Source organism: Pristiophorus japonicus, chromosome 21, assembly GCF_044704955.1.
Source record: "Pristiophorus japonicus isolate sPriJap1 chromosome 21, sPriJap1.hap1, whole genome shotgun sequence".
NCBI classification, from domain to species: Eukaryota; Metazoa; Chordata; class Chondrichthyes; family Pristiophoridae; genus Pristiophorus; species Pristiophorus japonicus.
In genome coordinates this window covers 61,679,229-61,691,405 of record NC_091997.1, presented here as the reverse complement: position 1 = coordinate 61,691,405, position 12,177 = coordinate 61,679,229, and the positions used below count along the sequence as shown (strand labels likewise).

The window sequence follows — 12,177 nt, the reverse complement described above, 5'->3', positions numbered from 1 at the left end:
GGTGAATGGGACTCGATGCGAGTTAGGACACGGGGCAGCGAGCACAGGGGGTGATGGGTGAATGGGACTCGGTGCGAGTTAGGACACGGGACAGTGAGCACAGGGGGTGATGGGTGAGCGGGACTTGGTGTGAGTTAGAACACTGGGCACAGGGGTGATGGGTGAACGGTACATGGTGCGAGTTAGGACACGGGGCAACGAGCACAGGGGGTGATGGGTGAGCGGGACTCGGTGCGAGTTAGGACACGGGGCAGCGAGCACAGTGGGTTATGGGTGAGCGGGACTCGGTGCGAGTTAGGACACGGGACAGTGAGCACAGCGGGTGATGGGTGAGCGGGACTTGGTGTGAGTTATGACACAGGGCACAGGGGTGATGGGTGAACGGTACATGGTGCGAGTTAGGACACGGGGCAACGAGCACAGGGGTGATGGGTGAGCGGGACTCGGTGCGAGTTAGTACACGGGACAGCGAGCATAGGGTGATGGGTGAATGGGACGAGGTGCGAGTTAGGACACGGGACAGTGAGCACAGCGGGTGATGGGTGAATGGGACTCGGTGCGAGTTAGGACACGGGGCAGTGAGCACAGGGGGTGATGGGTGAGTGGGACTCGGTGCGAGTTAGGACACGGGGCAGTGAGCACAGCAAGGATGGGTGAGTGGGACTCGGTGTGAGTTAGGACAGGGGGTGATGGGTGAGCGGGACTCGGTGCGAGTTAGGACACGGGGCAGCAGAGCGAGGATACAAGATTGGACGCTGGCCAGGAGAGCATTGGATTGTCGTGTATTAGAGGTAACAAAGGCATCTATGAGGATTTCAGCAGGAGATGGCTGAGGAAGGGGCAGAGACGGGTGAAGTTGCCAAGGTTGAAGTAGACAGAGAGGATATGGGGGTTGAAATGAAGCTCAGGGTAAGATAGGATGCCAAGGTTGTGAAGGGTCTGATTCCGTCTCAGATAGTGGCTCGGGAGAGGGATGAAGTCGTAGATGGAGATAAAGGGAAAGTTGGAAAAGTGCGATTCAAACCCGTTGCATTATGCACCAAACGCTCCGATTCCACTGTGGCTTTATTATTAATTATAAAAATTAAATTTAAAAAAATAATTATTTCAGCTGTAGACAAACCTACAGCACCGCTCATAGTTCCTAAAATACATTGCGTGAATTGTCTTCCTGCTGATTTGATATTTTAAACATGCAGTTAGATTCTAATTCATTTCTCTCCCCCATTAGACGTGAGGTTGGTTTGTAATTGATGTATTTTGCTTGTTGGACTTGCATAGGATTCTAAATAATGTTTTGTTTCCATTAGTCTTACGGTTTTATTATAGTTAATGTCTTGCCCCAGTGGGGCGGAGGTTGGATTGTAATTAATTTTCTTGCCCTGTTTCGCTGCTTTCTTTCAGTCCGTGGCCATCAGAAATGTGAACTGAACTGCAGGGCGAGCGGATATCGCTTCTACGTACGTCAGGCTGAGAAAGTAATCGATGGCACACCTTGTGACCGAAATGCAACGTCTCTGTGTGTCTCAGGACAATGCAAGGTAAGCCTTGCCACGTCTCTATAGCAGTCATCAGGCGTAATCATTTACAGCGAATGAGGATGGAGGATGCGGTGTGGATATTCACAACTTTTGGGCTCCTGTTTTATTTTTGGATAGTATTTGCTGGTTACAGGTTTAGTTGATATACTGCACGGTGTGAATACATGACATTGTGACAAAGGACACAACATATGGCGGTACGTGCTTGGTATTGCTCATTGTTAAATGTCACAGTAGGATCTGTCTGGCATTCTTATTTGTTTATCATTGTGGGGGGGGAGGTTTTTTAGGGCTATTAAAGCAAGAGATGGGCCTGAATATTGATAGGGTTTGGCAAGCTGGGGGTGGGGGTTGTGGGGAGGGGAGGGGGAGCGGGGGGAAGAGAGGGAGGCGAGGGGGCAGGTGGGGAGAAATCTGTGGAATTCTCTCCCCAGAGAGCTGTGGAGGCTGGGTCATTGAATATATTTAAGGCAGAGATAGACAGATTTTTGAAAGATAAGGGAGTGAACGGTTATGGGGAGCGGGCGGGGAAGTGGAGCTGAGCCCAAGATCAGATCAGCCGTGATCTTATAGAATGGCAGAGCAGGCTCGAGGGGCCGAATGGCCTACTCCTGCTCCTATGTTCCTATTATCCCAGTTAAGATTGCGGGGTAGGAGGCTGGGGGAGGGGAAGCCCTCTTACTCCTCCTGGCCCATAAGCAGTTATGTAAGGGCCCTTAGCCTTTTCCTGAAGCTGCCCTTGCCTCCCGAGGCTTGGGAAACCCAGTCAGCCAGGGTTCAATATGGAAAGAAGGTTAAATGTGAGGCTCCCAGACACATTATAATATTGAAATAGCTAACCCGCCTCCTGGGAACGTATTGGCTGTACGCCTGTTACGCCCATAACTGAGGAAGTTGGAGGCAGGTTGGGGTTGACATTTAAAAATATTAACATCTCTACCAACCCCATGGGGTTAAAATTACTCCATGGTTTCTGTAGAATGTAGAGTAAAGAAGGTGATGTCATTAAAGATATGAAAAGACGTTAGCTTTTGCCTACCTCATATGAGGTTGAACCTGCTTGTACGACCAGCTGTTACATTTACCACATTTTTGGATGGAAGCTTGATATTTTCTCGAATTTGGGATATTCTGGTAAAGGTGCCTCAAGTTGATCATAACTCACGCAGTCACAGGGGGAAAGGATTGAATATAAACCGGAGACTGTACAGGATTGGAAAGACTGCTGTCGTACAACTCGCCAATTCCATTGTCTAGGAATATCATTCATCAGTAACTATCAGACTTCTCTCAGACCAGGTATCAATTTAATTGCCCTTCCCTGCACCTCTGCAATGCCTGGGTCTCTCTCTCTCTTATTACGGTGACCAGAATTGTACAGATGGCTTCGGGGAGCCTGGACCAGCTCTCCATTCAAGTTCAGAAGCACTTAGAGATGTGTGCAGTATTCGACAGCGAAGATCCTATTTGAAACCTTGTCTGCTGCTACACACTGTGCTGATGGTGTCACTGCTGTTACAGATACAGGAATAACGTCCTGAAACCGTAAACCTCGGGACTGACGCCATTCCCGTTTTCAGGTTTTTCCGGATTTCGGAGAAGAAAATCCGATGTCCCGAATCCGGAAACCTCGTGGACAATTTTCAGGTTTTTCCGGATTTCGGAGATAATCCGACGTCCTGAATCCGGAAACTCTTGGGCCGAGTTTGGTGAATTTCTGGATTTCGGAGCATTACATCCAACATCCAAATTTGGCAACCCCGAGGCCAGGCTGGACCATGCTGGTTTGCGTATTTTTTTGGATTCATGTTTGGAAAAAGGTATGTACAGCTTAAAAGTCCGGTTTTGGGGAGATAGTTCCGGATTCTGGACAACTACTCTTACAATCTGCACAATGTCCGGTTTTCAGACAATTCCTGATTTTGGAACTCGGGATTTCGAACATTCTACCTGTATTATTAACACTCCCAAACCATTCTCCTGTGTTGTATCCTATAGAATAATTCCAGTTAGTTTATATTGCCGCTGTTCATTATCCTTTCCCGACCTCATGACATTAAGTGGTTAGCCCAGCTCCCTGATCTGTCCAGTTCCTTTGGTATTTGATCAACCTGTTGACAGTTGGCTGAAGTCCCTCCCAGTCTGATCATCTGCATATCCAGTGTTCCCATCAAAATTAAAATGGACATGGGTCAAGTAAAATACGGCAAATTATAAACACGATGTTGCTGATGGGTATGTTTGTAACTCTCCCGTTGATTGACAATGGGCAGGTGCTTTCTGTGATTCACCAGCACATAACTTTAGGCATGAAAGCCACATGTTTTTCATAATTGTAAACACTGATTGCTGGGTCTAGCACAGTTGATGAAAAGGAATTAAAGGTACCCCCTTTAGAAGTTGATTGAATAGCATTGCACAACAATTGATTCAATCAATGTTAAAGTGTACACACTTTCAAATAAAAAAAAACTGCATTGATGTTTTTGCCAATTTCACAGTTCAGTGAATCTCCCTGCGATTATTGTAATGTTATCATCATAGGCGGTCCCTCGAATGAGGATGACTTGCTTCCACATGAGTTTACAGATGTTTCAGTGAAGAACCCGATATTCCAGTCTTGAACTCCAATTGAAGGGGTAGAAGATGCCTGGCGTGGATTTGTTTACGTGTGGCAGCAATTCCTTGTACGTGGTACTGCACTGCTCTCTAGTGGCAGCTCTTTGTGTTGCAGTTACCCTGCATAGATGTCATGGGCCTGTTGATCGATGTTTCTAATGTCATTTACTTCTTGGCTTTCCTTTGTATAAAGTTTTTCAGGTTTTTGATAGAATTCTTGTTTCTGTAAGTATTGTTCCACCGTGAATTGCCCTGATCTTTATAAATTATATTGCTTCAGGCCATTCACTATGAAGCAGCAGAGTTATTATTGGGCTGGAATTTCGACTTCTGAGATTTCGGGCGGTAATGGTGGCGGAAAGAAGTTTGCGCCCGAGACTGCAAAATTCGACAAAAACTGATCGGGGCGCAAAATTAGGCCTTACACAAGGAGGTTTTTGTGCCACAGCTGAAAATCGTGGCGTTTAAAAATGTTTTGTTGATTTAAGGAACTTCATTGCTGTCCTGAGCATAACGTTGTATATTGTATGATTTTATTTTGGTGGGGGAAGTTTTTGTTACTTTGTTGTAGTAAAAGTTATGATTTATCCTTTGCCATTGGTATCTTGTGCATCATTCCACCGCTCACCGGAGATGTGCCTTTATGGGGGCATGTAACGTGTCCAGTATTAGCTCCATCCCACCGTTGCCTTCATTGAGGAGAACTGGTCCATTATGAGCTGGAAACGTGCGACGTCCCGCGTGGATGGGGGGGCTATCCATTGGGGGCTTTGCCAGGCTCCTCTTCATCGTCCTCCTCCTCCAGAGGTGGGCCTGCAATCCCCAGGGGCAATGCCTGGCCCCTCATGATGGCCAAACTGTACAACATGCAGCACTCCACGATGTATTCGGATACCTGTTGAGGGGAGTATTGAAGGCTGCCTCCAGAGCGGTGCAGGCATTGGTCTGCCTATATCTCTATCAGCACTTCCTTTCAGAAGCACAGCCTTCTCATACACTGCTCCTCAGAGTGCTGGAGGTATGAGTGTTGGTGCCTGTAAACCCATGGAGGGCAAGCCCTCCTCCCCAGACATCATTGGCCTCTCCTCATCCCGGGGCAGACATGGCCAAGAGCCCTTCTTCTAGCTTGATGCCGCCTGGAAATAGCATGGAGAATGGTACGCTGACGAACTAGTAATGTCCCCATTAAATTTTCTCACTGAAGTTGTAAGGGCACTGTAATCGCAGATAAAAGTGTCGTTTGCAAGCCGGAGCTTCATGCAGCGTGATATGCGCAACCGTTGCAGTCAATGTGCCCTGCGATGTAGGACCCTGCTTCCCCCATTTAAATATGCTGCCATTACTGCCTGCTTTTTCAGCCGTTTCCTGGGGCGGGTCTTTAATGAAGCGCTGGGCCCAAATTTTGCATCCGGGACAGTAGCGGAGCGTTGCATGACGATTGACGTCATGATCTCAGTGAAACTAAACAACGGGGTGGGAAATTTCTGTGGTGCTGCATACCATGAGCCCAATTTGCGGCCGGGCGGTAAAAGCTGAACTCCCGTCATTACGCTTAGAAACACCATTTACCGCCCCTCCGGTGTGCAAATTGTAGCGCAACCGATCCGAAAATCCTTATGTTTCTATAATTCAACCCCCAAAATCACTGTAATTAAATGAGCAATAGTTTGTGCTTATGAAAGGTGTTGGTGCTGAGCACTGTAGAGTGTAATAATCCAGGTTCATCCCATTTCAGTAAGCTCCTGGTATGAGTTGTGGGAGCTGTTGCTGGTCGGGGAGCTAGAAACGTTTAGAGATAATTTATTGCAGATTTCCAGCAGCCACAGAATTTTGCTTTTGTTGCAGAAACATTTAGAGAAAGCCATCCTGACTGGACGATATTCTTTTCAGTGACAAGGGGCATCGTCAGAGGTTTGGCAACAGTCACTTGGCAGAGAATGAGTTCTGGCAGGCTGAAGAACTCATCAGGGAATGTTGAATTTTTAAGAAGCATATTAAAATGATTATTTTTGATAATATTTGCATTACTTTTCTCCAAACTCGCTGAGCAGCCCGATAGAAAGCTCTGCTGTACAGCAGGGCACCTTGAAATAACTGACTGGAAGTTGCACATATGCATTGCAACAAGTTACAAATGACCCTGTTTGGCCATCATACAAAGAGGAACTTTTGAAGTCATGGATTATTTATTCTGAATAACTTTTAGCTGGTTTGCTTACAATTCCCAAACAGTCTTGACCAGGTAGAGCAATTTGCTGTGTCCTGCCGTGTGACTATTCTGCTGTGCGGCTTTATATTTTCACAGCTGCACTTTGTACAAAATCTGAGTTGCATGAACAACACAAGCACCGATTTCTAATGGAAATTGGTACAAATATAAATCTATACTTTAGGTGAGGCTGGGCCAGCTCTCTATACAAGCTCAGGATCACTTACAAAGGCTTTCCCTCTATTTCTTTGGCTATGTAGCCCAGGATCCTATTTACAATCTTTACTGCTGTTGCATACTGTGCTGATGGCTTCTATCCACCAATCCTTCAAATCTCTCGTATTGTGTAGAATAATACCACTTAGTTCATGTCAATACTATTTTGATTTTTCATGGGTCAATTGGCAATCAGGCAGATGTCAAGACTATTTTAATCTGCTTTGAAAAGTATAGTTCTGTAGATGAGTGGATTGGGTGTCCATTCACAGTCTTGCTACGTTCCATTGGAGGGTGTGTTTGTTCTGGTGTGAGCCCCTCTCCCTGTGTTACTGGTGATTTGAACCCCACCTTGCTTTGCAGTCTGTAGTTACACTCAGCACTGGGGCGAGAGGTGATGAAATCTGCAATGGTTCAGACGAGCTAAGAAAGTTATGGAAAATATCGTTTTTATAAGTTATGAAGCTGTGTTAATTTCAAATATGTTTTGCTGATCTAAATCTCTAACTTTGTTTTGACTACAATAAAATTCCAATGAAAATAAAATGAGTTGCATGGTGTATTGGAGACATATTTCTCAGTTTAATATAAGTGTATTTAAGGATTTAGGTACAGAACATTGGAGCTGTGAAATTTAAAAACTTCAGGTTAGGTGGAAGTCTTCAAATGTTGTCCTAAACGGCAGGTGCAGTCCAAGCAGGCTTACCCCTGAGATTATGTTACAGTTTGAGTATTTCCCTTGTATTTGCAGGATTGCCATTGCGTTTGGCCAATTTCTGCGTGGTGAGGTTTGCACAGAAGGATTGGCAGTTTGTAACGTCACTGATGATGCACCTTTATTTCAAACATTAAAGGATATAGGAAAAATCACGGCAGTGGTATTAGAGTAGATTACTCTGATGTGTAGCTAACACAGGCACAAAAGGTCAAATTTCTAATAGTTACTGGGAAATGTTCTTAACTGTAAATAGTGGTCAGAACAATATATAAATATTCTGTATTGAAGGGTACATTTTGGGGGTGAAATTTGATTATGCTAAAAGCGGGCATGGGGATCGCGAAGAGAAGATCTATACGCACCCATTCAAAGTGGTGCAGGCAGCACGCAAAATTCATGCAGCCTGCTAATTATAACGATTGAAGTGTTTCGCCCAGCGCTAAACGTGTTGCTGGTTGGCTCAGCGCTCGAAGGGGGGTGGGGGCCAGTATCGGATACAGTCTACTGGCCAATAACATTTTGCCTCGGCTCTCTACACTTCTTAAAGGGAAATATTTTGCTGCAGAAGCACCTCGTTCTCACTGTGGATGCAGCCGTTTCGCAACATGGAAAGGCACAGTGCTTCTCAGATGCAGCACTGGAGGCCTTGGTCCAGGGGTTACACAGAACAAGACTGATCCTTTACTGTGAGTGGGACAGGCGGCCTTCGAGACAGAACGGCAGAAAGCAATGGGAGGAAATAGCCCGAGCCGTCAGTGCCACTAGTATTGTCCCCAGGACCTGGATCCAGTGCCACAAGAAGTTTAATGACCTCACACGAGTGGTCAAGGTGACTGACTGCATCTGCAAAAGCCACATCCCACAAACTGCACCACTAGCCTCGCACACTCTCAATGCACCACACCGCTATCTCTCACCTACCAACAGTCTCTGGCAATCATAACTCTCAGTCATAATTTCACCTCGCCCTCACGCTCTTACTACTGCTGCAAGCCTTCTACCCACATCTCACACCTTGCACACAATGTCACCTATTCACCCACGACGGGCACATTACCCAAACACTACACTCACTGACATATTTATTTTTCCCTTACAGGCCCAGGTGGCTCACATCCGCCATGAGCAACAGTAGACAGGCCGGGGGTGAACCTTACTGCCCTGGAGATAATTGGAGGTCGTGGTGAAGTTGAAAGCCTTGTTGATGACTGTATGCTCGTACCTAATCCTTCCTCTCACATCCCACTTCCCCTCATCGCACAATCTCTTCTCACTTAAAGCTGTTGATGGTGTAGGCATCCAAATATTGCTTCCCCCTCACCTCACCACAACCTGACTCTTAAGCCTTTCTCCTTTCAGATCTGCCAGCAGTCCAGCCAGTCCCCAACCAACCAGAGGCGGAGAAGAAGTGACATCATCTCTCGATCTGACACTCCCCAGGTACCAGCTTAGAAAATGGTAATGCCTGAACTTTAGAGGGTAGTATAGAGGTGGGATCTGCACATGGTGAGTCAAAGGGCATGTGGGCTGCAGCCAGGCCAGGGGGGAAGGGGAGTTCGGGTGCTAGCTCCCCAGCGGACGAGTTTGTACACAACTTATGCTGCACAGGACTTCGATGAGGACTTTGATGAGGTGGCCATCAGTCGAAGGGTGATGGACATGCACACAGAAATACTTGGTTCCTGCCAGTGAGCCTCTTGTCGGTGCCAGGGATCATGGAAGAGCCCAGCTCCAACATTGCACAGCGCTTTGCAAGGAACTTGTGGAGCCCATGATTTCCAGGATGGAAGTGATGTGAAACTCCATTAGCGCACGTGGACCCAAACATAAGCTGGGTGTGATGGGCGATGTCACAGCTTCCATTACAGCAGAAGTGTAAGCGACGCAGTGTCGGAGTGCTGCAGTGCTAGCTCGGACTCCTCTCGTGCAGGCACAGTTTGGTGCCATGCAAGCTCTCACTGATGCCGTTGTGTCTGGGTTTATCAGTGTGGAAAGGGGCTTGCAGGGTCTCTCAGCAGTCCGCAATCTTCCCTCCAACAGATAGTTTGGAATGCTGCAACACTGCCCCGAGGGAGTGCCAGTGGCTCTGTGGGGCACGAGCCTGAGTCCTTTCATACTCCTATCATGGCCACTCCGCCAATGCCCTTGCTGTTGCCCATCAGCCAGTCAGGCCAGACTGCTGCCACTGATGCCGAGGTGGTGCAGTGTACAGTCAGGCATTCTAGGCCCAGAGCTGCTCGAGGCCATCCTTCAAGGCCATCGACATTGTCCCCCACTGAAAGTCAGCAGCCTTCCATCAGCCAGGCAGCAGCCACTGGGGTAGCACTGCGTAGCACCACTAGAATAGGCAAGGAACACGAAAGACCCACATTAAAGGAATGCACAAGGGTGACTTTGTTATGTAATATTGGATTGAATCATTTATAAATGATTAGGAATGTTTATTTTGTGGTGGCTCTCAGTTCAGCTTCATGCCCACGAGTTTTCTGATGTTCTGTGACCGAGGAACGGTAAGGTGGGCAAGTGTAGAGTAACGGGGATCTAGGGTTTCATTCATTGGAGCCAGATTCTGATGAGGCATTCATGGACAGCCCGTCCAGAGCGAGAATTTGCTGCCTGCCTCCTCCCTTCCTCCTCTTCCTCCTCCTTGTCCCCCTCCTCCTAAGCTGGTCGTAGAACCCATGGTGGCAAGTGCTGTGTCCTCACGATGGCCAAGTTGTGGAGGATGCAGCAGACCACCACAAAATGGGACACCCGCCCCAGTGTGTACTGGAGGACTCCTCACGAGCGATCGCGACAACGGAACCGTTGCGTTAGCACGCCGACGGTCAGCTCGATGAGGTTCCATGTGGCAGCGTGGCTCTCATTGTATGTGTTGGCCATGAGCGGTGGAGTTGCGGAGGGGAGTCATCACCTCGGTGCAGAGAGGATAGCCCTGGTCTCTGAGCAGCCACCCTTGGGTTTGACGCGATGGCGGGAAGACATTTGGTGCACCTGACTGGCACAGGATGGAGGCATCCTGACTTCTGCCAGGATACTGGGCATTCACCATCATGATGTGCTGGGCGTGGACACACACCAACCACATTAAGTAAGTGGTAGCCTTTGCGGTTACGGTACATCTCAGGATTGATATTTGACGTCCACAAAGCCACGTGGGTGCAGTCGATGGCGCCCTGCACCATGGGGAGGCCAGATATCCGGACAAAGCCACGTGGGTGCTCCTCCTTCTCTCTGTTCAGAGAGAAGACAACGAAGACCCTTCTCCTGGAATACAGAGCCTCTGTGACCTCCCGATTGCAGCGATGGATGGCGAACTAGGAAATGTTAGCGATGTCGCCTGCTCCAGATTGGGGCAATTGGATGGCACAAAAATTCAGGGCCACGGTGACCTTGAAGGCCAGTGGGAGAACGTGTTCACCCTGCTCTGAGGCTGCCGGTCTAGTTCCAAGAGGTGACAAAGTTCTGTGACCACCTCCTTGGTGAAGTGGAGTCTTTGAAACACTGCTCCTGGCCTAAGTAAGGTAGGAGAGGTACTCTCGGAAGACCCTAGGTGGGTAAGGCTTCCTGCGGAGAGCCCTCCGCCCCTGCCCCTCATCCTCCTCCCTCTGCGATCACTTTATCCTCTTTGCCTCTGCTCCATCTCCCTGTCATGATGCGACACGAGGGGGGCTGCAAGTGGAGCCCCTATGACTGGGAGCATGTGGCCTGAGCAGAAGCAAGGCCTCGTCCACATGCAACGCCACCCCCTGTGAACTCACCAACTTTCAATAACTGTAGAAGGGTCCCAACAGTTCCACAAACCTACACAGAGCAATTGAAATCAAAAAGCAAGTGTCCTGAACGTTGTTGGTGATCCCTTTAACTATTGCTGATGGGGGTTCCTTGCGTCGCTGAACGCGTGTTCTGCGGCCGTGCGTCAAATCAGCATTATACGCTGACTGACCTCGTTAGCAATCTTCTGCCGAATGCAGGCAACAGCTGCGCTACTGACCTGCCCAGAATGGTGAGTGCCAGGGCCCACATGAAGTGGACAGAAGCGAGGCAGCCACCATTTTCTGCCGAAATCGGCCTTAAATGCTGCACTATGAGGGGGGGAATTCCGCGACCTTTGTATTTTTAATGTCCTAACCTCAGAATATGCAAAAGTGAAATAATTTTGTTTGCGATTCTTTACACAAATGTAATTAGGATTCATCCACATGTACACGGGCAACCACCAACATATATAGGGACAGACTGGATTAATAAAATTCATGTCATTCTTAGAAATTTAGAAACAAAAATGTTTTACGTGGAAGGACGTGTGTTGTGTCCTTCTCTCGTGCTGCCATTCAGACTGAGGGAAAATATGGGTCTGTGGCATTTTGCTTCTATATTTTAATGTCATTATCTATTGGCCTTTCATTGTATATGTCATTATTATCAACATAAAAGTTACTAGGGATGTTATCTGCAAGCATCCATCACTCTTTATTAATAATGAACATCTCTTTCACTCCAGATATTTGGAATAAACTGAGGGGAGGGGTAACTCCATATTTACAAATTTTACCAAGTATCATTACATGGATCCAATGAACCAAAAGGCCTTGTTAGATGTGGCAGCCGAGAATATTGTTTTCCTTAATGGGGATTAACAAGCTGTCTCAAGTGCATTATGTTGTGCAGACGGAGCCAAAGAGTGGCCTATTGTACATCCTTGCTAATTGTCAATGCCCCTAACTTGCAGGCCATGTGAAACAGATCAGATTTAGGAATGTGTCATTGACGTAATATACAGTCAACACAATGTCAGATAATTGAGAGGCCACTAATCAGGAACATGAACCAGTTAATCAGATAGAGAGCTACTACTGTGAATTGCCGGGCGT

The 12,177-nt window shown here is 47.5% G+C and overlaps 1 protein-coding gene across 3 annotated transcripts in view; it reads left to right on the top strand.

Moving 5' to 3' along the window:
- LOC139234017 (thrombospondin type-1 domain-containing protein 4-like) overlaps positions 1–12,177 on the top strand; it is a 343,337-nt gene that overhangs the window by 68,356 nt on the left and 262,804 nt on the right. For all 3 annotated transcript variants that reach the window (XM_070864853.1, XM_070864851.1, XM_070864852.1), the window contains one exon: positions 1,405–1,541. In XM_070864853.1, the coding sequence (XP_070720954.1) occupies positions 1,405–1,541 (137 nt within the window). The remainder of the gene's footprint in view (positions 1–1,404; positions 1,542–12,177) is intronic.